This window comes from Falco punctatus (assembly GCF_963210335.1).
Source record: "Falco punctatus genome assembly, chromosome: 9".
Taxonomy (NCBI): Eukaryota; Metazoa; Chordata; class Aves; order Falconiformes; family Falconidae; genus Falco; species Falco punctatus.
The window spans coordinates 14,877,796-14,903,796 of record NC_137589.1 but is presented as its reverse complement, the minus strand read 5'-3'; the positions used below and the strand labels follow the sequence as shown (position 1 = coordinate 14,903,796).

Here is a 26,001-nt window from a genome sequence, read left to right as displayed (position 1 = left end):
ATCTATGAAAAACTGAGGCACCCCTACTGAAAACTGCCTGTCTGCACTGGCCATTTTCTCTCTATCTCTGTGCATGGAGGCATGAAAACTTAATGTAGGGAGAGAGCTGGTGCCTGAGTCAAAGAACTTCTGAAACAGGTTTGGATTTTTTTTTTACCTTGCAAATTGTTCACAGAAATCTTTAAATACCTTCTTGAAAACCCTTTGAGGCATGGATGGCATTTGAGTTTGTTCTGTGTGTAATTTAAACACACATTTCAACTCCAGATTATAGCCAACATTACACAGTTCGTTTAGTTAACAGGGAGCATGTTTTTTAAAGATTTCAGCCCTCACAAGAAGGGACAAGACTTAAAAGAACACAAATACTGTTTTGCTTGTTTACTGAGGTGCTAAAGTCACAACCAAGCCATTACCTTGTGAATGGTGTTGAGGATTAACACCTGAACATGTTTCTCTGCACACTCTTAAGAAGTGGTTTTACATTCTCCTTTGTTTCTTTCTTTTTTTTTCTGTCTGTCTGTCTTTCTGTCTTTTTCTCACAGATCAGTGTCCCAACACTATAGGAAGCTATCCTGGATTTTGCCTGTTAGCGAAGTCTGTTGCCTAGACGTGATTTTAGAGTTATGTATGTCTGAACATACTTCATGTGACTTTCCAGGTGAGTGTTCCTTTGGGTTTGAGATGAGTTGTGAGCTACCAAATGAAAGTTCAGATAAAAAAATCCTGATTGGATGAGTTGGTTTTGTAGCTTGTCATTTTTTAATAAACTGCCTTGTAGTTACCTCTTCATAGTGTCTAGCAAAAAAAGTATTTGCACCACCTAAAGTTTCAAGCTAAGGCTAATGAGAACCTCATAAAAACTTATGCATTGTTTCCTGAACAGAAAGTTTCACCTTCAGAGTCCAGGATCAAAAGTGCCATAGAAATCATTGCTGTGATGTCTCTATTGAAAAGACAGTATCATTAGTAAATTTTTCTAAGTGGTATTTCTCTCTAGTGTGCATTACCATTAAAACTTCTAGTACTAAAATCTATATTACTTTCCTTTTGAAGTGAGGTTTCATTTAGTGCCTTCCCTGGTTGCTTGAACTATGAATGATTGGCTCTGCATGAAGCACTTTGTAACCCTCCTCATGGAGGAAGCCATATAAAAATAAATGTTACCATCAAGTATATTTTGCATACTGTAGCTGTGTGTAATTACCGAGCCTGAGGTTTGCTATTCTGCTGACCCTGACTTCCCCAATGTGCTTTGGGCAGGTTTTGTGACAGGTTAAACAAATGTAGTTTCAAAGGATTACAGACATTGGAGTTGTTATTTCTGTTATGCAAGACAGAAGAATAGGCAACTAGTGTATAATATATCCAATGTTATTAAAGTATGTCCTTCTTTGAAGGGCAATCACTTAAGGATCTGTCCTTACAAGGTTATTAACTCATCATTTTCAGATTATACTCTATGGATCCCTGGAGGTCTATTAGCAGCTTCTAAGAGATCTGAGAAAGGTAATTAAGAAAGGCAAGGATATTACTAGTATGCTGACATTGGGGGATCCAAAGGGAAATGCTTAAGGGTCTGCAAATCAACAGAGAGGGGAAAAAACCAATGCTGAAACTAACTGAATGAGAATTTCTAGGGAATGTATGGGCATACATTGTATTTTTCAGGCTATTCTAACAAGAAATCTGCCTCAACAGATTTCAGATTTTGTAATCCCATTGTATTTGGAGGCATCATTTTAAAGGTTAGATGCTGTAAAAGGTCATATTAACTTGTGTATTTCTTGCAGAAGATAACACTGGATAACTGAAAGACTAGCCTAGTAATGTATATAGGCTTATGTGAATAATGAAGATGCTTTCTTATTAATGTCCTTTATAAGTTATGCAAAACATTAATTTCTCTATAAGGTGCTTGGTATATCTCTAGTAAGGATGCATAAGGGGAAGAAACAGTGTCATATGCTCATCTGACATTAATCTAATTAGCTGTAATGGAGCATTTTAGTGAAGTATGCAGATAAATGTTAGCAGGATTTGACCTCGAGGACTTAAACAGCAACAGGATTTTTTTTATTATTTCTGGTTGTCTTGAGAATGTCTGGAAAGGACAGCTCTTATAGAAACTTTGGTTGATTCTATGTACTGGAGTAGGAAACAAGAAAGTATCATAACATTGCTGACCTTGGTTGTGATCCATGGTGTTACCTGATCCCAAAGCAGTTTTCACTGTGAAGGTGTGTGACACTGGCAGTGCAATTCCTAGTGATTCCTGAGAATGACCTAGTTATTTCTATAGATGACGTATAAGCATCTGCATTCAATGTGTTATTTGTGTATTCCCTGCGTTTAGGGGTGAAAACAGCATGGTTGTAGTTGCTACCCTGTTCAGTGCTGTTCATTTTAATGAATGACAGAAATGGTCTGGACTTCTCCAAATTGGCGTCTGTCTGGGCTCCTCTGAGGTCTTGGGAAAATCTTAGGTGGAATTATAGTACACACAGGAAATGTCTGTTCCCAGATTTAGAAAAGACCCCCTCCCCACCTACTAATTTTAAACTCTTTTTGTTCAAGTGAGGCCGAGGAGTTTGTGTAGCCCCAGAGTATGCTTTACTGTTGCGGCTGAACACTTCTTAGCTTTGTCCTCTTTGTATTTGCTGTTCTGCATAGGGCAAATTTACCAAGAAGCTCAGCTGAGGCTGAGAGTAGTTCCTCTGACTTGGAAAATACTTCTGAATAAATTATCTATTGTGAAAGAATGATACATATTCTACCTAAGAGCCAGCAAAGTGAAACAATAAAGGATGTTCTTAGAATAGTTCCTAAGAACCTGGGCTCCCTAGAGGAAAATGAGGCTTCTGGAGGGTGAAACAGAGAATCCATTTTAAGAACCTGCCTCTCTCTTTAGGAGCTGTATATGGAGTTGAGGTATCAAACTGGGAATGTCTGGAGTCAAATGTGTGAATGCCCATCAGTCAGCAGTTATCAGGGTATTGAGCAGTGCAGGTACAGCATGGTAGCAGTGGCTGAGCAAGGTGTCTGCAGCTCTGGTGTTGCACTGGGACAGAGAGGAGTTGCACACAGAGATGCTGCTGCATGCAAATCAGGACAGGAGCTAGTGTTTCTCACTGTAGGCTTTCTAGCCAGCAATTAAAAGGATAGTTATTTAGATTTTTAAATTGTTAATAATTTTTGGATTGTTATTGTTTCTTCTTGTTCTTAGAACAAAAGCACTGCCATAAACTCAACACTTTCTCCACTGCATGAGCCTTGGAAAGGGCTATAACATCTTGTAACAACAACAGAGGGGAACGAGAAACATATAAGTAGCTGGAGTCAAACTTTTTTCCATGCTGAATATGTGTTTGTATTTGGGGACATTTGGTGAAATTCCTAACATTTTAATGCAGGAAATAAGATTAGATGTTCACAGAAGCATCTTTAGGCTCTGCAGCCCCCAGATTCATAGGATTCTTAGCGTGTTCCTGCAATGAACAGTTAATTTTTTCAGACAAAGCACAACCCATTGATACTGAAAACTGTAAATTAAGATGCTGAGAACAAGGTCTTTATTTTGGGCTGGTTAGAAGCCTGCCTTACAGAAAGCTGGCTATTGCCGAATGTCATGGGAATGAGGGACTTAAACATGTCACTAAAATATGTACTGCAAGTTCCTTTGTGATGAAGTCTCAGATAAACTGGAAACACTTCAAACTTAGATCTTGGGAAAGCCAAACAAATTTCAGATGGAAATGAATGGAAATTAATTCAGGGCGTAGACTTAAACCCAGCCTCTAGGGACACAGTAATTGTGCCTTTTAGAAAACGGTCTCCCTGCCCTTTGCATTTTAACTGTCTGTAATTACTTTTGTGGTTTGTTGGTTGTTGAGGAGCTTGACAAGCTGGGAATTGGCAGATTCAGTGTTGCCTTTATTTACGGTGCTTTTGCCAAGTCATTAAGTCAGCGATAAGAGGCTTTGTCCTAACAAAACTAATCCCTTGGTGTGGCCAAACACCACATTTTCCTTTTAGCTTTGTGCTACCATTTAAAAATATTTTGGCCAAGATTTAGGTTGGCAGGAATTGTCAGAACACCACCAAAATCAGTATAGATAAGCCAAGCTTTCTTTCCTCCATCCCTGCCATGTTTTGTTTTTTTCTTACAATGAGCTGTGCAAAGCTGATTATGGCTAGGCCATTCTGTAGACCTAGCTGACTTCTCTGGTTCCAGTGAGGATGTTCTTGTACTGCCGAAGGGACAGGGGATAGGAAGTCACTCTTGCAGGAGGTATGGGGAGTGCCAGATAGTCCCAGGAACTTTCAGAGGCTCTTGGACTTGCTTTTTCATAAAAGCCACAATGCTGCTTGTTGATCACTTAGTCTGATTCACATGACTCTGCCAGTGCTGTCTGGCTCTGTCAGCAGCTGCCTTTGAATGAGGACGAAGGGCAGGTGCATAATGCACTTGTGCTGCTAACCTCAAGGACTGTTGAATAATCACCATGGGGCAGAGTCCCGACACGTGTTTTGTAAAGTGCTCTGGGATACTTTGACACTAAGTGTGATACAAATGCTAATCGTTATTGTTATTTTTTCTTAAGAAATCAGGGCATTTTATCATTATTCTGCAGGTCTCAATGTCCTTGTACAGTTGGGGCCTGACCTCATCAGAATTGCATTTGAATTGGAAATGAGCAGATATCTAAATCTTTACAGTTAAATCTCCTTGTTTCTATTAACCCTGGATTTATTAAAAACTGATGTTAATGGTGACTCTCTGGCAACAGCAGTCTTAAAGTGCTTTATACTTTCTGCAAAATGACTTGTAAACTGTGGGATAAAACCTGCACTGGCTGCTGCAACTCTGCCTCTTGTCCTTCCTGCTATAGATCATAGAATCATTTAGGCTGGAAAAGTCCCTTAAGATCATCCAAGATGAGTCAGGGAGAGGAAGAATTTGCTGAAGAACTTTCCTGTCTTCAGCAGGAAATCCTCTCTGGTACTTACTTCAGGGCCCCTGAAAATAAGCTCAAAACCTGTACTCAGCAACACTGGCTGAGGTCTTTTGAGTATATAGCACTGCTAGCTCCATCTGATCATGCTCACCATTAACAGGAAAACTGTGTTTTGTGGTTGCTGCAGTGGTGGGGAGGTGGAGATGCTTACTCTGCACTAACAAAACACTTGTCAGTGTTTTAGTATTCATCTGAAACTAAAGGGGTTTATTGTAGACAGTCAAAGGAAGATGTTCAAAAAGCTGCAAGAACATCAGAGGATGCAAATTGCTAAGACCTGGGCACATCCTGTGATTTGAAAGTAAATGTCCCCAACACTCTGTAGTAGCCGAAGGGAGGAGACTTGTATCCCCAGATACATCTTAGTTATTTCCCTTAATGCTGGATTTCCTCTTGGATTCTTTTTTGGACATATAGTTCTAAGGCATCAGCAGCCTTTTCTTTCTCTGGTTTCCTTTTTTGGCCTAGGAGAACCCTCTCAGAGATTTAAATGTCTTTACTTTGGACATGTCAGATGGTTCTGTTCAGTAGGAAACTTCTGCCTGAATGATGTTTGGAGTATCACTTAAAATCTCTGACATTTGCTAGTATTGCTGAAAGAGGAAGATTCTTGTTGAAGGAAGCAGAACACAAATACATAGCAAAAGGCACAATTTTAGTAGAAAACATGTAGCAAAAAAGTTGCTTTGTTAAACGGAATGCTGTAAAATTTGTAAGTTACCACAGAGTACAAATGCTTTAGACTTTATTGTTTCACAGAGAAAATTAACGATTGATAAATGTAATTTCAGTCTTAAGTCTTACAAAGTGAATTGAATTGTGTGGAATATGTTTGACTTAGATTGTCATGACTGTTGCTGATCTACAGTCATTTGTTCACTCCAGAAATAAAAGCCAGGTTTAATCTAGAGGTGGCACACAGGGAAAGCTAAATGCTGTGGTGGAAAGTGTGGAAGGGAAGCTGATTTCCTTTTAAAGAAATAACAAAGGTAAATGATCAGGTCCTTAAACAGAGCATTAGCTGAACTGCAAGCTGCTTTTTAACAAAGAAAATTTGCTTTGTTATCTAAGATGCAATTTCAAATCTGTCATCTTCTCCAATCTTACTGTTGCTTGTACTCCCTGAGATTTTTCTTTATCAATTTTGACAGGGACCAGCCTACAAAGCGCTGGAGATAGAGGAGATCTCTGATGGAAAATGCTCAGTGAATCTGATGATTTCTAGGGTTAGTTAATGCCTTCAAGACACTACAGATCTGAAAGAAACTCTAAAGTCCAAAAAATGACTTTGTAAAGCAAGAGGAGAAGGTAAAAATGTATTAATTTTTTTGGATCATGTGAAGCAGGATGCTAGTCACTGTATTATGCTATGAAGGAAAATAACAGTGATTAGAAAATTAGAAGTTTAATGGTGGCATTCATAAAGGTGTTTTATCATTTTTAAAAAAACTGCTCCAATTTCTTTCTCACCTTCAAGATTTGCTGATTTTATTTTATGAATTATTTCACTGAATAGGATAAAATTACATTTGTTTGAAATGAAAATAAACAATCTTAATTTTAGGCAACACCCCCTGCCCCCCCTTATTTGTAATTTGTCTTTTGCACATGTGGCATTGCTTCTGCAAGATTCTTGTCAATTAATCCTTTTAATTGCAAAATTATGTTGTTGTTATTTTCAGGGCTGAATTTCCTGACATTGAATTTTTCTGTTGAAAAATAGGATCTGTTATAAATGGTAAATGGACAGGTTTTTTTCTTCTCCCTATTAGGTATAGTGCAAAAGAGTAACTAAGGTGGCAGAGCTACCTGCAATACTAGTGGAAAAAAAGAAAAGGTTAGACTTGCCTGAGGTATTAAATGGGAATAAATGGATAGGATAAACTGCCAGTTTGCAAGGGATCCAGGCCAGAATGGTTCAGATTAGTGGACAGGACTGGGATGGAAACAAGATACGGTCTCAAAATCAGTATGTGAGAAGAAAAACCAGGGTAAAAACCACAGGCCTGGTGCTGGCCACAGAGCAGAATTCAACCATTAGTCTGCTGTAAAGTAACTGCAGAAACCACTATCGTACAGTGCAGTCATACTGAGTGTCACCAGAGCCCAGCTGAAGGGACTGTTTGTCCAGCACATTGCTAGCGGGACTCAGCTGGACAAAACTTGGAGCCAAACTGATCATTGCTGATGTACTGAATTTTGAGTGGAGACAATTGGTGGTATGTGAATGAGGAGGCGTACTAAATCTGATAAGATCTAGAAATTTCTGAAAAGTGTATGGTGTGTTTAATAGTGTGGTGCTAGAAAACAACCAACTTAAAACTGATGACTTTACTGTAGCTGGTTTTCACCTGTTCCAGGGGCAGAATGAGAGCAGCTGATGCAGACTAGAAAGCAATTAGAGACATGGTTTCCAAGGAACCCTCAAATGTTGGCTGTCACTAATCACCTCCTTATTTTCCATGTGCCTTAGCATAGTTTCCAGGAGGATCTGCTCCATGATCTTGCCAGGCACAGAGGTGAGACTGACTTGCCTTGTAGTTCACTGGGTCTTCCTTTTTTCCTTTTTGAAAAATGGGGGTTATGTTTGCCCTTTTCTAGGCAGTGGGAACTTCACTGGACTCTGCCACAACTTCTCAGATACGATGGATAGTGGCTTAGCCGCTTCATCTGCCAGTTCCCTCAGGACCTGCAGAGGCGTCTCATCAGGTCCCAGAAAAATATCGATGTTGTATCTACCATTAGCCTGGCTTAAATTTCTGTGGAAAACAAGTGTTTAAGAACAGATTTAATTTGACTGGTATTTAAATAACCCAGAATTTTATTTGTGACTCAGGGATCTTACACTGTAGGGTAGATTAATTCTGTGAATATTTGATCTACATTTTCTCAGTGAAATAAAGCTTTTTTCATGCAGCTATGAAGCATTATTTTGTTGTAATCACACAGAGTGGTCTTCATTATAGAGCACTGTTAATTACAAATGCTGTGCAATTTGCAGGCTATCTATTCTGACTCTAATTATGATGTCACTTGCACACCTGTGTCTGAGAGTATTTTCCTCTCTAACTAGGGCTCATTCTTTTGACTCAGCAAGGATCTTCTCTTGATGGTGGAAATAGCTCGTTTGTTGTCTCCATGGGTGTAGAACAAGACAGAAGGGAGTGAAAACCTGGGAAACAGCCAGCAATTGAAGCAGGCAGCAAGCCCTAAGTGACTGTGTGGGCCTACACAGCAGAGGGAGCATGTATTGAATATAGTATGATTTAAAAATGGGCTTAAAATAAGCCTGGTTGCTGGTGAGCTTTTTGCTTAGTGCAATATGTATTAATTGGAGCTCTAGCACAGCTTCTAGGCAATCACCATTTTCCCACAAAGAGAGAGAAACAAGGAGAGGGAGAAATCTGGTGCTGGGAATAAGGTACCATGAATAAGAATCAGCAACAATGGACATAGTTTAAGCTGGACTGGAAGTTGTTGCAGCTTTATGTTTTTATAAAGTAAAACTGTGTGTTGGCTTCTAGTAGTGACAGAGATGCTGAGAACTGGCATGTGAGGATAATGTGATAATATAGAGACACCAGGGAGCACAAATACACAAAAATGCATCTCAGTCAGCCAGAAGGCCATGCTGTGATTTCAGTAAAACGCTACGACAGAAAATCAATAGCTTTGAGAAGGGCCCACAGTAAGGCAACAACATTATTTACACTTTCTTCATTCTGCTTCTCCCTTCCCCCTCTTCCCTCCCTTCATAAAGAGACAGAGCTGCATGATCTCATATTTGAGTTTTGTTAACTCTGTGCCTCTGAGTAGCTCAAGCAGTGAGGCAATTCAGGGAATACAAAGTATCTCCAGGCCAGACTTTATAGATGGAGACTAGGGATGAGTCACGCAGGATACTGGGTTTATTGACAGGCTCAGATTGCCTTGCAGGCAGTCTGTATAGATTGCGGTCTCCTCCACAGTGCTTCCATCATAGCTGTGTTCTGATCTTCAGGAAAACTTCTCATTGTATCTTAGCGCAGCCCTCACTCGGCTGTGTATTTTCTGATGTGTGGATCAACAGTAAGTCCCTCTCCCAGACTTCCACATAGGGCAGGACGTTCTGTAAGGATGATCTAGCCATGTAGCCCCAGATTATAGGGTTTACATTAGGCAATGATTTTTCAGATTTTCAAAGACTAAAGTAGTTTTCAAGAACATCTTTTTTTCTTCTCCAATTCCTTTTTGTCCAAAAAGGTAGAATAGGAATTGTTAATGAAAATTAAAGCAAAGAGTGCACTGCTTAGTGTTAGATGACATGTAGTTTGTAATCACAGAATCATAGAATGGTTTGGGTTGGAAAGGACCTTAAAGATAATCTAGTCCAACCGCCCCTGTCACGGGTAGAGACACCTTCCACTAGATCAGCTTGCTCAAAGCCTCATCCGACCTGGCTTTGACCTTTGTATTTTATATATAGACATACAGTAGATTTAGAGCTGATGTTGCATATGCATGGTTATACATTTTGCTATTTCCTGACATTTGAATGATAAAAATCATTCTGTGCTAATATGCGTGTCAGTTTACAGACCCGGGAACGTGGTGGGGGGGAAGAATGTCAGACTATTCCTTGAATGCCCTGCCCTGTTAAGCAGGAGTTGGAGTCAATGAGGACCCTGTGAAGCTGCATAACATTGCACAAACCACTTTCACTGCAGAGTGGACAATGAGATGGGGAAAAGAGAGTACTGCAGACAGGTAAAACTCCTGCTTCCCCAGCAATGCATACTTTGTGTCCATATGCAGGTTTGGGTATGTGGCTTTAGTTCTATGAAAAAAAGTTAGATACGCTGGAAAATAATACAATTTTAGGTCAGACTAGGCAAAAGAATCCACCAATAATGTTCAAATGGAGGAGACTTTTATTTAAATATGTAGAATATGATAAAAGGCAACTGTCCAGGAGAGGAGAGGATAAGTGAAAGGGGCGAGTTTATTATCTGATGTGGCAAACAGGGTATTATTTGGATTATTTCTTCTTTTTGTTGAAGATTATGTGATATCTTACTTGCAGATGTTATAAATCCAGGAACTCTCTAGGGCTTCACTGTTCTTAAATATACGCATGTGCTTGGGTGTATTAGGTGTTTTAGAACTGGGAGACCTTTTCCATGTTGGCATAGAGACATAATGTCAATAATCCAATGAATTAAATAATAATCCACTTGGTTTCTTTTGCGAACTAGCACTGAGAAATGTATGATTTTCTAGCACAGAATTAGACTGACACAGCAGCTAGGAGAAAGTGTGATTTTATTTTTTTTTTTTTTCTGATGCTTCTGGTTGCTTCTCTTTTTATCTGAGAACTTGGTTCTATCTCTATGGAAAACTACAAGAAACAATCATAGACTTGGCTCATTAAAGAGAGATGATTTTCTACGAAGCCATCTTTTTGTCAGAGCTCAATATTTCAATACGCCACTGCATAAAAGACTATTCAAATGTTATTCAGTGAAAAACCCAGAGGAAGGAAAGGGCATTCTCTAGCATCTAGGAAAATCTTACGTAAACAAATACAATTTAAAGACTGCTTTTTTGAGGCTGCAAACATTTAAATTCAGGCAAGCACTGGTTAGTTGAAAAACACGCTTTCAAGGGAAAGTCTGTTAGGGTTTTATCCTTAGAGGCAGCTGAGCTACATAAAATACATCAAGTACATAAAAGTGAGAACATACTATCTATCTTATCATTAAACTTTCAGGGGTGCTGGGGCTAGCTAGTATCTTAATTGCCCTCTAGTCATAGATACACCGTACTGTGAGTCACAAATAATTGGAGAATTGTTTGAAATACAAAAGTTGATCATCTTTACAATACCTATAGGGTAGAGCTGTGCCTGGGTGACTATAAATTAATAATCAACACCACATTCAGGTTTGCTTGTGACCTATCTGAACAAGTATTTCAGTCTTTCAAATGCACTGAAGTGCCACTGCATCCTAGGTGGAAGGCTAGAGCCTGCTAGATCAGCCCTCTTGAGCTCTAGTGCTTGGAGGAAAATTAAAACTTGGGATTTATTGTAGTGGGGAGAAGCACTGTGTGAAAAGTTTTCCTCAGAGATCCCATCACCACAGGGTGAATCACAGCTCAGGTCAGTTCTAGCTGTAGCAGCCATGAGACCTTCCTTTGGGAAATGTGGAGCTGAGGATTAAATGTGTGGAGAAGCAGTGCACAAATCATTGGCTTAACTGGCATGAGAGCTTGAGGGCATTGTACCATGGTGTGCCAGGCAGGATTCTGAGGTCAGGAGGTACTGTGATGGGATGTTGCTCCCTGAGGATGTCCAGAGTCCCCATGAAGATCTCTTGGGTTTGTTTCCCTTGTACATACAGTTAAAAATATTTGAAAGTGTTTCTTCATCTTAGAGAAACACTTACCGTATTTGAAAATGGGAACATGTTGTCCTTTTCTCTAAGTATCTGTAATCTGGTCTGTGCTTGTTTATTCACGTTAATGGCCCAAAGCAGGGACTATTTATACTGCTTGCAAGCAATCACATCTTCCGTAAACTGTTCTAACACTTAATCTTTTAGTTCTTATTTCTGCTTTTTCTGGATTCCTAACATTCCTGCAATTCTTATTCTGCTGTTGATGTATGAAGTATGTGTAACACAACTTGGGTTGTGTTACACTGTTGTTCACTTGAAATGTACAAGAACTTATGAAGGCAAATAATTTCCAAACAAGGAATCTCAAGCTGAAATTGGAGACTGATGCTTTAAAAAACCCCAACAGAACATTAGGAGTCAGTGGGTTCTGAAACACTTGTTATGTTTTTCAAAATAGAAGATATATCTAAGTGGATTATGCCCTTGGGGGAAAATTATTTTTGGCAATTTGGTGTTTGCTAGCTCACCAGAAAGCTCTCAAACAAGTATAATCTATTTTAAAAGAAGAAAGCTTGAGAGACAAAAATTGGGGGCATCAATGAACGCTTCCAAGAACAGTGCTCAATGGTATTGGTAGGAGTTGCAAAACCTTGGCTTGCCAAGGCCCCAGCTAACTCCGCACAGAAAAATTGCTTTCATTAGGTGGGCATAGCACTTCATTAATACTTGAAAGGAAAGTGAGTCTGCACATAAACTGTAGATTGGAGCAGAAAGGCTGTCATTTCTGTAGCTGCAGAAATCATGAACCCATCTGTGTGTTACAATATAGTGTACACAGTGGCCGAATACCAATATTGTCTAAGCTGCCAATGTCCTTAATCTGTTAATGGTTACATTGACAGAAGGAGCCATTGAAATTCACCATTGTCTGTAATGTTTTTCAAACTGTGTTATAAACGTGGAGGCAGAACTACAGCACTGCTATCCTTCCAGATTGCTAACATTTAAAAATAGAAGTCAAGAGGCACGTGGGCATTTCTAGAACCTTTTCTTGAAATGCTGCCCCATTTGACTTGACATCAAAAGCAGGACAAACACAGCTAGATGGATCTGCCCCATTATTATACCACATCAGTTATGTAGTGGTCAGAAAGTGTCGTGCACGTTAATAATTCTTGTTTTACTACAGATATGGAGTTTTCTTAGGAAGTGAAATCTTGAAACCATTTATGAGAAGTTCATCACTTGCTTAAGTTAACTGCTGAGCTGCAGTCTTCTGGAACTGTACTGCCTTTGCTAATTTGATACTCTGCCTCATAAAGGAGACACAGATTTCCTGTCAAACTTGGTATTATGTATTCAGCAGAACTCACTGTTCTTCTTTATGATTCACAAATTATTCTGGGCAAAACAATCTCTTAAAGGATGTCATAATTTATGCTACGACTGGCATGTTTTGGATGAAATGTGCTTTTGGAAAAAAGAAAAAAAAACCTTAAAGTTTGTCCCATGTTTTATCAGCTCGAGGAATCGGAAGGTTCTAAACCAGAAATATACAGCCAACAGAAAATGGGTGTATGTTGTCTGCTAGTTTGCTTGCAAATTTTTGATGTATGTACAATTGTTATCTGATCTCAGATCTTCAGATGTGTGCTGTTCAACTGGAAGACATTTAGCCATACCAAAATGTTTGAATAAAAGTCCTATAACTGAACACATCCTGAATGCATTTGCATTATGACACTGAAAACCATTGCTTAAAAATCTACAATGCAAAGGCAAATATTTTAAATGTATGCAATTTACCAAAGGTCATTTCAGTGTCTGACTGCAGCAAATATCAGCCACTTCCTCATAAACAAGAGTAGACTTAGTAAACCATATAAATCCAGTGGTCTAAGGCAAATCTCACTCCCTCAGAGTTCAGTGATACATGTTTTAATCCATGCTTTGCAAAAGTTGTTAGTTTTAATTGCAACATAATCTCCTTGTAATGAGCTTTAAGTCAAGGAGTCAAAAAATGAACAGTGTAGTTCATATAAGAAAAATCCTGCTGAGTTAAAAAGACCTGTCAGGAGCTGGCTGCTTTCAAAGAAATTGAATTTTTCAAACAAATTATTTGGAATACTAACTGGACTAATGATGGTTTTCTCATTTCTGTGATTTCTTCTTTATTGTTCTGAAATAGTTCATTTTGATTCATTATATTGCACCATAAAATGAGAACTGGGATAGTAGATTTTTGTACACAGGGTGTTTTAAATTATGAAGAGCAGGAATAAGCAGAATTAAGTACTTCAATAAGTTTATGCTGATATTTCTGACTCATAAGATTTTTATTCTCAGGCATTTTTGAGACCTGGAGGTTGAATGTAGAATTTGAAATCCTAGACTTTCTCCCAAATAAAACTTCTCTTTTCCACACTGGTTTAATAAAAAGCTTCTGCTACCGCATGGAAATGCTGGAAAGACTTCCTGCTTTAGTAATGTAAAAAGTATCTGCTTTAGTCAAACCTTTTCCTGTTTATATTGCTTTCAGCTCTGCATGTAGTAACTGAGGGCAGATTTACCAGCATCAGCCAGGACCACTGAGGGTTGTAGTCCCATCTGTATTTTCTAGCAGGCTACATGGAATGTAATAGAGGAAATTATACCAAACCACAGCCCATCTTCCCCGACCTCATCATTACTGCAGCCTCCTTCAGTCTGAATATAATAATCCCACCTGGATGAAGCACCTGCTTTTTTACAGTGGTTGATACTTTTGTCTAGGACTTTAAGATCCCCTGAATCAATATAAAGAAAAGCTGCAATATGAATGGCAAATCCAGTCATGATTGAATGAAGCAAAAATTCCAAACATTTCTTTTCTGTTTTAGTGGACTTTTTAGAACTGTCATGGGGCTTATAAGTGTATGTTTTTTAATTAAAGTTACTTTTTACTGTAGTATATTCTTACCCTAATCAAGAATAAGGGCTGTACACATGAGATCCTTTGCACGCACAGTGAAGTTTTGTCTGTATCCTTCATGGTCCTGTCAGATGTGTATGCTCATATGTTACATTTTTGTATCATGATTTCAGTCAGTCTGTTTTTAGTTGTGTTGTTACCTATGTGTTCTGGTCCCTTCTTCCTTCCATTTCTCCCTAAATAGCAAAGATCATCTTATTTGTTTATATATTTAAAAATGCAGAACTTAGCCTGAGGCTTTTAGGTAGAAGTACTGTGTTTCTAATAGGAGCTTCCTAAATAATTTTTAATTCCTGTCCATGCTGCCATAAACCAATGCACAAATATCTACAACTGCTCACTGATAATATTAAGAACTTTGTAGTTTGCGTTGCTTGTATGTAATGGATGGTGACTTTTTGACTTGTTTGCTTTGTAATTGCACTATGAGTTACGTCCCCTTGAAAAGGAGGTGACCAGGCAGCACAGAAAATATCTGCCTCTTTTGCTTGTTTGGCTGCTGCACTTTCAGCTCACTGGAGCCTCTGAAAGGAGGAGATTGGTCTTCCCTCAAGAACAGCTTTTGGTGGCTGGTGGGAGAAGCTTGTGGAGTACAGGGTAGGTCAGGGACGCTCAGCCAGCAGCCTGCCAGAGACTGAGATGATGTGAAAAGCAAAGAGCAAATCTAGTCTTGGAAGAAATGGAAAAAGGGCGACTTCTCCTTGGGAGGTCCTGACAAACTGTTAATCATCACCCAGCTAAAGGTTGGGCTGGATCAAGCCTGACTGTAATGGACATAATGGACAGGGAAAAGATTTGTTTCTATGCCCCTTTTATTTCTTACCATGACTCATTCTGGGTTCTGCCTCTTAAAATGTCTTTAGCTATTCTCAAGTCCTCTGGAGTTTTGTAAGCTTTCTTTGTTTTGTTGTTAAGGAGAGATGTGTGGGTAGATCCACTTAAGAGCACTTACCTACCTCTGTCATTATGCTGTGGTTTGGTGGCTGGATTGCAGCAGTGGCTGATGTGAAAGAAGGGTCCAAGCACTGCTAAAAACATCCCCCTGCTAGTGTGTGCTGAGGGGCTTGTGTGCTATGAGACCCAGTCAGCTGGGAAGAAGGTTGTTGCTAGAAAGCCTAATGTACCATAAAGCATATACATCTGGGAGGAAACTACCTAAGTATTTACAAAACATCTGCAAATAAAATGGGGGATGGGGGGGAGTATGTCTGGATCAGAGTTGTCACGTATTTTGACTGTTCCTGTGTAGATGACCAGGACTAGTGGGAATGTGAACCAGTTGTAGGTGAAACAGGTTCAGAAAAAGAGACAGTCTTTTTCTGAAAAGAAAAGGCCATGATTTTGAAAATTTGGTTTGAAGAAAAACGCTGTGCTTTTGCGCTATTGACTCCTATGTTTGCCAGGCCCTGTGCTCCCATGCACCATCAACCCGCTAAAATTTAAATAAAAAATTAAAATGAGCGGTTAATAAGTCATTCAAGTGTTGACTTAGCAGAATCTTCTAACTTGCCTACTTTAACAAACTGTCACAGTGATGTACCTGGGTTTGACACCTTGATGACAAGTAATTCTGGAAGATAGATGTATGAGTCCAGGGACCTTGGAGCACTTAAGTTTCTGCTGGTGTGTTATAAATATAGAAATTCCCAGCACTAAATAGCTCTAATGTGAAATACTGCAGCAGTGAATTCACTCCAACACACACAACTCTAGTTCATTGACGTCAAGGGATCTGCATGAGTGTAATTGCAAGGCAAGCTTTAGGTCCAGGAGAAGCAGAGCTGTCCAGGGCTGTGGACTGCCTTCCCTGGATAGCGGGGCACGGAGGGGAGCTGGGGGCATGCACGGCCTTGGGCATGCCTGCAGTGCCAATTCCCCCTCTCCTTGCACACCACTGGCAATGGCAGAGTCAACTTCTCTCAAGCAGTGGGAGAGGGTGTCTATGTGAACTTGGAGATGGGGGGAGGATTCAATATTTGGAAGGGCCAGGGGAAGAAAAAGGGGTCTGTAGGAGAAGCTGGGCTGTGGGAAACCAAAAAGATTCTTTTGTCCTGCTTGCACCCACAGATCTTTTGAAATCTTTACCCTTCTGTGAGAGTTTTTAGAGTTCGGTCTCTTCAGAGTATCAAACAGACAATAACAAGACCTCTTTTGTCACATATGTATGCAGCGTGGAGGGAAAACTGCTGAAAATTAAAAAGCCTTTACATTTATTAGACAAAGATCTTTCTGCACTACAGAATGAAGGTATGATGGCAGCATGTGTTGGGACTCCTGGACTAGAGTTAGCCTAGCTAGGGCAGGTAGGTAACAGTCATATGATTAAAGATGCACTGGCATGAGTTGTGACACATGCTAGTAACTACAACACAAAGCTTCCACGTACTAGCCGCTAGCGTAGATTGCAGTACAAGTAATGTTTGTTGCCTTCTTTTTTATGGCATAGATGTATCAGGCAGTGTACCAGAAAGGTTGCCTCCAGTTTCTACCAATTTGTGTAGAAAATAAATTACTGCCAGACCTTACAAACTTTGCCTGAATATATTGTAAGATAAAACAATACCTGTTATCTAGTTGGATGCCAAAGAAAACTGAACATAAGGGACACATTTTAATTAACTGCTACAGTAATTTATTGAGGAAAGTGATTTGTTGATCGCTACTTTCAGTCTTTAAATAAGAATTTATTTTCTAAGACGGCGCTTTTAATTCAGCTGCATTTTATTGCTCTTGCTATAGGAATTTCTGGGGACCATTATGTGTACTCTCACACAGATCTGATTAGATGATTGCCGGAGTTCTTCCTGCCCTTAAAAACCTTTGGGTGTCCCTGTGTGTCCTGTATGCTTTTGAATTCCCTGCTGTTGCTTGGGTAAAGAATTGTTAACATCTCCTGCTCATGTATTTCTGGCTAAAATGGAAAGGTAAAGGATGGCATGTATAATGAGGTTTTGTATTTAATTTTTAGTCTTTTTGTTCACATTCTGTTGGACGGGCAGGTAAGGCATCTCTTAGTTTAAATAATGAGTTCAGCTTCTCAGCTAAAACCAGAACTTTTTGATCTTTCTACATCAGTAATAAAACCTGGTAGGACCAGTTTTTACATCTCTGACCTCTCTGGTTCCCCAATACCAAACTTGTATTTCCAAAATCTCTTTGTAATGCAACTAGGATGGTGGAAATGGATGTGGATGTCTAGAAAAACCCCGCTATTTACTGGTTGATGATGTCATCTAGACTTATCCAGAGCAATCTCTGGTGTTCATGTCATTAAAACAATTGAGGTGATTTTGCTAGTATTTTTTTTCTTGTTCTGTCTCCTGCAGAATGATGCTAGTTGTAGGATAAGTGGCTAGCATAGATGATGTATTAATAGGTTGTTGAAGAGAGGTTGCGCTTGCTAAGACCGTTTTTCATATGCACTGCTTCAATTATGTTATCACTCTAAGCTTTCTTATTGATTAGCTTAGAAGTAGTAATTTCCCAACAGATTATAGGAGCCAGTATGTAATGAACGTTTCTGACATAAAAAATTATTCATGGAAATTATCTGCATTAGATATTATCTAGAATGAAAATATAGATATTATGTATTACATATATATTTGGTGGCCAGCTTATAATAAATAGTAAAAAATATATATTTATCACATCCTGTCACTTGTATCTGCACAAGTTTGATTAAAATCATAAGTTTGATTAAAAGTTCGTCTCCATATGCTTGTGGTGGGTTGACCTTGGCTATATGTCAGGTGTCCACCAAGCCACTCTATCACTCCCAACTACCAATTCCAAATTCCAGTACTTTCCAGCTACCAATACAAAGCACAGCACTATGAGGGCTGCTATGAGGCTCAGCCAGACCCAATACAATGCTCTAAACAAGCTTGACTTGATGTGAACTATTTTTTGCTGAGCCGAGACCAGAGGAAAAAAAAAAAAGCAGAAAGTTTCTCAATTTATTCTTATGAGAAATGGGTATTCAAATTATTTTTATATTATTCTGTGAAAAAGATCTGGATTTGGATGGATTTGAGAAAAGAGAAGCCTGCTGTATATTAGCTACTCTATGCAAGCTGGTGGTGCTGTTGCATGTGGATTTTGCTAATAGGTAGTTTTGATTTTTTTGGGTCACATGGATTGCCTTTTCATGAATTCTGTTTTGAATTTTTGGGTTGAGTGAGCCTGCAGAGGTTTTCAAATCAGTGACTGAAAGCTTTTCCAAACAGTTTTCTTCTCAGCTGGAGAAAATTGTGCAACATTATTACAAAGTCTTACTGGCAAGGCATTTTGGTCAGTACTGAATGATTTTCTTCTACTTTTAAAGAACATTTCTCACCAGATGGGAGTATACTTATCATTTGAATTTTCTAGCTCTTTTTGAATTCCAAGGCAGCTAATATACAAACTCAGGGACACACAGCTCACATGCATTTGGTTAGCTATTGGAGACTTCCATTTTTAGCCTTCTCCCACCTGTCTCTATCGGTATCTCCAGGTCATCTCTGTACATGATTATGGGGCAAGTTCAAGCTGTTTGGCTGCCTGTGTGCCTGGCACAAGCAGGTGGCCTGGGAAGCAGTTTGGCTGCCCAGACACATACAGTAGGTGAAGACAAATGTGCAGTGGACCATGACCTGAAGTACTGATGCATATAACTAAGTGAAAAGAGATGATAATGGAAATGCAATTTAGTAGCTGTTGCCTTGTATGACCAATGGATGCTGCTACATCTCCATTGCATGACTAGAGCCCAAAATATTGGGAAGTGTCATGTCCATTGCAGTTTTGCACTGCTGAAGTTCTGAATCGTGCATGTATTTGGCATAAGGAAGTAGAACAGAGCCGCTATGTGCACCACATGCACCTGTATGATGGAGTAATTACACATTGCCTTGGGGGGTTGCACTGGTATCAGCAGCGGCTGTGGTTTAGCAGCTATGTATCCACTGTTGCCATCCCTGTTCATTTTACTTCCTGTCCCCATGCAACTCCCTAGATAGGCACTGTAGCACGTCCTCTGGATCCCTTCTGTGTGGTCATTTGTGCAGTTGCTTGAAGCAGAGGTTTGAAGGAAATTCTGGAGAGGGTTTATGAGACAGGATAGAAAGTGTCGAGCAGGGGTCCTCAAACTACGGCCCGTGGGCCGAATACAGCCCCCCAGGGTCCTCAATCCGGTCCCTGGTATTTACAGAACCCCTCGCCGGGGGTTGGGGGGGGAACCAAGCAGCCGCAGATGGCTGTCTGCCACTGCATCCGCGTGCCGGCCCCCTGGTTAAAAAGTTTGAGGACCCCTGGTACAGAGCTTTTAATTTACCTGTGAAGCACAACTGTTTTGCTCTGCATTTTTATAATGAGGGTGGGGCTGAATGGGTTGACATTATACTTAACAAATTGACAGCTTTCACCTGAAAGTTGAAAATTCACTCTGCCACACATCTCATCATATTGCTCAGCCTCTCTCATCTCCCTTACTACCTATTAACTGTTTTGCTAGTGCATTACCAGACAAATAGGGTTCAAGGTACAGTGATCTTAACCATGTGAGGAACTTTTTAGGGTAATTATGTATCAAAAATACCTCAATGGATTTTCTTATAATTTAGAAGAGACTAGGATTAGAAGTTGTCATCTAAAAAGAAATCTGCCTTCTCAGTGAAGCTTTTGGAATAATTCGGCATAGTAGAAACCACTCTGTAGTTATACTTTCACAAAGATGACTATATTTATAATCTAATAGTTCCTGGTGTAGGCTTTCATTTACTTTCATAAAAACAAGGGTTGACAACTGAGCAGGAAGTCCTGTGCTGAAAATGTGGATGGGTGTTTATAGTTAACCATCTAGATCTGACTTCGCCAATTGGATTGTGTATGTACCTACTTTACAAATCTGTTACTGAGCCAAGGTTCATATACAGCAACATATGTTTTATTCATATTTTCAATACTATATATATTTTTATAGCTATAGCTGTGACTGTTTATTTAGCTGATGCTTGTTTATATAATAAATGCTAACCGTGCTCTCAGGTCATTGTTACAGGTTGTGCGTGTGTCAAATATTGCATGAGTTTGTAGTCAACTAGCGGATGTGTAGTGTAGTCTGTTAGTATGCTTTGGACTCTACAGGAGAGAGAGCGTGTGTAATTTATTGTTTGGTCACTGAAATGTCAGTGTTGTAGTGCTCTGCTGCTGACCTGTTCTGGTATTTGTTACAGTGATCTAGAGAGGTCACCGGCTTGGGAGAGGCAGGGGCTGGAGGAAATGCCAGCACTTACAAAGTAGCTGGTACTCTTAGGGAGAAATTAATAGGGTAAAAATGTGAAGTAAAAAAGCGTGTATTGATTCCATGAAGTAGCAGTGCTGCTTCTTGCCAGAATACTCTTTCTGGCATCTGTCCTGAAATAGATGGGCTGCTTTCTGTGTTACGTCATCCCAGTGTTGTTACCAGAGGCCATTGCAAGGTGAAGGTCTATATTTACGGCTTATGCTTCCTAAAATGGGTATGTTAAAATACACTTTGCTTGAGTTTGCACTGTCTGTGTAAAAGACTAGCTTGTGCAAAAGTAAACGTGAACTCCAAGAAAATGTATTTTTATATCTTGGTATGCTACTGACTTGCATATTAATTGCAAGCAACTCATAAATGCAATGATGATCTTCCTATCTGTTGACTTGTAAATGTACAATATCTGAGAAGCAAGCTGTGTTAATTTGGACCTGTAAAGAGTTGTATAGGCTGTGCAGGCAAATTCATCTATTTGTGAGAAAGATGCTTTCAGAAAATGCATTTGCTAAAATCATAGCTGAGATCAGAGTTTGGCCCTGCAGCAAGAGCTGCTTAAGGCTGCTGCTAACTCTTACAGCAGGACACAACTCTTTTCATTGCTGTGTTGGCTCTGCAAGCAAATAGAAGTATTCTTAGTGCTGTTTCTAAAGGTACATAAGAATTAATTTTGTCACCACAATGAAAGGTTGGAGAAGTTTCTACTGAAAAAGGAAGAATCATTTCAATATATGTATTTCTTGTGTATAAGCTAGACATTAAGCAGGTGAAATGTTTCCCATGTTTATTACGGCAGAGTATTGTTATCTCTTTGAACTTTAGCACTGTAAATGTGTACTGGCTGGCTAGTTGAAAACATGATGTGGAAGAGACAGAATCAGTGTTCTTGGCCACCCTAGAGGGTATTTCTGCATCTGTGGCACACTGAGACTTACGTGTTTATAAATAGGCAACATCTGGAATGGAAGAGGGAGGAACCAGAATAGTGGAATATGATGCTTTTGCATCCTAAAAGTCAGTGAGTCTGGATCTTTCCCTTCATTCCCCCCTTATGTGAAGAAGAGTGTCTGCAGTCCCACTGCCTTTATCCTGAGGCTGCCTTTCCCTGAGGTGGCCTGGGTACCTGAAACTTCAGATATTCACATAGCTGATCTTTCAGTAAACCCAAACTATTGAAATGCAGAGGGAAAGGTGTAAAACTGAACCATATATCTGCAGGAACCCATCCAGACTGATCCTACGTGAGAGCTGAGCTGTTTGCACTCTGAGATTCTATAACCCCCTGTTATAAATCTCTCAGTTGCATAGAAGTCCACCTATATTGAAAAAGCAGACCCAACTACATTCCTGACACTCACCTGTTTACAGGTCACTGTCCTTGTCTTTTTAGCAAGTTTTTTGAGCTTTTGCCTTGGTCTGTTTGTTTGTTTGTTTTGTTGTGTTTGGTTTTTTTTTTTTAAATTTAGATCTGGAGAAATAGTTCTCCCCCATGATATGCAAGCCATTTCACTTAAGTCTGGAGCATGGTGGTTTAGGTGAGGACAGCACTATTCTGTGTTAATGGAAACTGGGGTAGGTGCTCTTTTTTCTTAATTTCATCTGCATGGTGTATGTGTGCAGACACATCTCTGACTCCTTCTAGCATTGGCAAATGATGTATACAATAGCAAGTGGATATACTGTCCTTTTACAAAAGTATAGGTACTAGTAAAGATCACATTTTGCCAGGCATGTGATGAGGAGTGGACTTGTTGCTGTGCTTTGTGAACACTGGCTGTCATTACATCATAACCTTCACACCCAGTTCTGGGGGTCTGTATTCTCCCTGCATTAGAACGATGGATTAGTTTTCAGTTGTTGTGGGTTAATTACCAAACAACCCTTAAAACAGAAAATCTAACAATAAGCCAAGAAATAAATAATCTCTTTGGGCTGCTTGCTCAAGGATTGTGTGCTACTTCAGGCATACTTGTAGCTGTTATTAATAATAATGATTATACCACAGCTGTCAGTAGTTACAGCGGTATTCACAACCTGGAACTTTTCACCCTTGTGACAAGATGTTGAAACTAATTAGAGGAGCTTTTGTTTGGTTTATATATATCTCTGTTGTGAAAGGAGGTAGAGGAATGAAAAGCAGTGTGAATCCATGTGATCCCGAAATGACAAACAGGAACTCTTCTCTGGACATTTCAGTGGCTTTATCTTGACCTTGGGAGAGCAGCTTTATGAAACAGGGACTGGCAAGGCGGCCTCCTGTGTTAGCCAAAGTTTGGGTTTGGCTTCAAGCTGGTTGTTACAAGCACCTGCAATACAAAGTTCTCCCAAATTGCCTTTCAGCGGTTTCAGACTTTGTATTTAGTGTAAAACCGGAGGAGGAGGAGGGTTTTTATTCATACAGAGGTTTTTGCTGGTTTTACACCACTGAGCATACTTGAGGCTAAACTGAGCAAATCTGTATGCAGTCCCACACTATAACACCGACAAAATTCTTTAGGCCAGTGTGCTAATACAGTTCTCATCAACCATCACCACTTCTCTTGATGATGTTCAAACAGCCTATTCACATGTGGGTCCTTCAGCTGGGAGAACAACAACAATAAAGTAGGTTAAAAACTGTGTGTTCATTTTTAGTTAGGAAAAAGGTGGAAAGGATGAGAGAGGTTGAAGTATTATGGGTTGGCAGAAACTCAGCAGGAACCTCTGGAAGGAAGAGAGGAAGATGTGGATTGAAGAAAGTGGAGCCCTGAGGGCAATCCTCTAAAAATATATTAGAACAGCACTGTCAGTAAAGTTATTCTCAAAACATGCAAGTCCTGCACTCTTAATTGAAAAGTGCCAGGGGTAAGGTGCTCACCTTGAAACTCATTATCTACTTAAAATAATTTCTTTCATTTGCTACTGCTAAGGACTTGTTTTAAACTGAAGCAGGAGTTAGAGCCTGAAATACCATTTTCTTATTGTTCTGAAAGTTCTCTCAAAGGGAATAGTAGAGTCTGGCTAATAAGACCTGGTTTATTTGGGATATGTATTTCTGATTTACCAATTATTTTGTGCCTCTGAGTTTGACAGTATTCATCTTCTTACCCCAAAATATTGCAATATGGCAAGTTAATCATAAGTCTAGTTGATGTGTTATATGATATACATGTATGTATGTATTTGTCATTCCATGTATCTTTGGGTACTATTGTGGTCCAGGGGGATGCTTTCAAGATCTTGTCCTGAAGTCATTGTGGTCTAACTAGAGAAAAGAAGCAGAAGAAGCAAGAACTATCATTTCCCAGAACAGACTGGGAACAGAAGCACAAAAAAAAAATCAGTGACTTATGTAAAGTCACGTGCAGAATCTTATACATACACAAGGTTTATTGAAAATGATTATTGATTAGTACTTTTTTGCCTGATTATTATAAAATGAGAGAAGAATTTGTGCTATGATTAGGTATCTGATACCCTGTCCTTAATTTTCAGTGCAAATAGCTGAAAAAATAGGAAAAAAAAAAGACAATTTACTAACAGGACAGAAATAAGCTCTTACCTGTCACTTGAAAGCTGAACCCTAGAGGAGGTAGTGATTACTCTTGAGTAATTTATATCAATCTGTTGGAGAGGAAGAGAGAAAGAGAAATTGAAGACTGGGAGGGGCAATCGGGTGTTACAGCTACAAGGGCTACTTCACTTATCTCCAGGGCTCACATTTAATCCAGAGTTCAGTTCAGCAGGTTGCAAAATCGATGCCCCTGTTCCCAATTTACCTTCAGACTCTTAGGCATATCTTCATTAATCCTGTGATTCAAGAAAAAGGCAGCCACATGTGTCTGGTGACAACCACCCATAGTACAAATGGAGTATTGCTCTAATTCCTCCTGGGATCTATTTGCATAGTTAGTCACACAAAACCGGAGCTGAGTGAGCAGTGAGCTAAGTGACCCTTCTCCAGCTCTGCAGCTTCCTTGCGCTAAGAGTAGCAGCACTCATCTAACAGGTTGCCATTGAGAGTGGCAAAGTAATTGGCTCACTCAGGCTGATAAATACTTCATGCTTCCTGAGCTGTGGTGCAGTAGCAACAGGAATTAGTCTTGCCTTTTCTTGCCTTCCCTTCAGACTGCCCAGAATGCAGAAAGATAACTGGCCCAGCAAAAGCCGTAGATGGTGAGGCAGGCTGCTCTGTGCTTGGCAGGGGCCCAAACCCTGACAGCATCCAGCCATGAGCTCAGTAAGGATGAGGGCTGTGGGAAACCAGTGAACTGAACATCTTTAATGGTTCTTTTACACCCCTATGGCTTATGCAGGGAGACAGATTAACAGTAATATGCAAAACTTGAATCAAATGGAGTGACTTGCTGTTCCCTGCAGCTTTTCCTGTGTTTCATTTCAGTATTTAAGTTGCAAATCCAAAGTCTGATTTGTTGGTGGGTGGTTTTTTATTTCTTACTCTTCTTTTTCTTGGTGGTGTTGGGTGGTGTGACAGCATCTGACTTTGTGAAACAAACAAAAAATCATTCTGGGAGGAAGGAACACTGGCAGCTGCTTGATTTCACCAGTGGTTGCTGTGCTCCAGACTTCATCAGTCCTTAGTCCTGTCAGCCTGACACAGAAGAGACCACACAGCTCAGCTCTTTTAGGAACACAAAAGTCATGTAATCCATCATCTGAATACCAGGCATTGGGCTGCTGAAAAGGGTTGATTATTGGTCCAGAACTTAGTAAATTCGATGGCAGCACTGTTTCTTTCACCTAAGCAATCCCTGGGTCATGATCCTCACTGTATCAGCACTTTTAGGACCAAAGCCTGTCCCCGACACTGAACTACAGGTCTCAGTCCAATAGATTTCTGGAATTCTAAGGTTCGTTTCTCCTAAACTCACTACACTTCTTCATTTTCCTGGTGACTTGTTTATGGCAGGATGAAGCTAGTCTTTTAAGGCCGCTTTCATAAGCAACCTCAAGCTATACTCACTGGAAGTTACCATTCAAGTCCATGTTCTGTGACTGCTTTATACTTCAAAATCAGTCCTCAGTGTGCAGAAATTTCTAATATCCTTGAAAGCTGGCAGGCAGCCTTGGAAAGACCTGATTTTGTGTCATGTAGAGATGCATCAGGAAAGTGCTGAAGAAAGTTTCAGGCACTTTCTGTATTCCTTCTTGCAACAAGTGCTCCTTGTAGTTTTACTCTACTACATTCAGGTTACATGTTTCTTCAGCTTATATTCTGTGTAGTTTATGTAGTTTTTCTGAAAAACAAACTGATCTCATTTACTTGAAATATTTAAGTAGGCTTCTACATGCTTGCTTCCAAGGGCTTGAAGGTAAATAACTTTTGGCAGCACTTTCTAGACCATTGCC

The 26,001-nt window shown here is 39.7% G+C and overlaps 1 protein-coding gene across 1 annotated transcript in view; it reads left to right on the top strand.

Annotated features, from left to right (window-relative positions):
* Window positions 1–25,157, top strand: part of LOC308069786 (uncharacterized protein) — a 72,982-nt gene extending 47,825 nt beyond the window's left edge. Inside the window, exon 3 of the mRNA XM_080402707.1 lies at window positions 546–25,157. Within this exon, the coding sequence (XP_080258833.1) occupies window positions 546–738 (193 nt within the window). The 3' untranslated portion in view covers window positions 739–25,157. The remainder of the gene's footprint in view (window positions 1–545) is intronic.
* The last annotated feature ends 844 nt before the right edge of the window (window positions 25,158–26,001 follow it).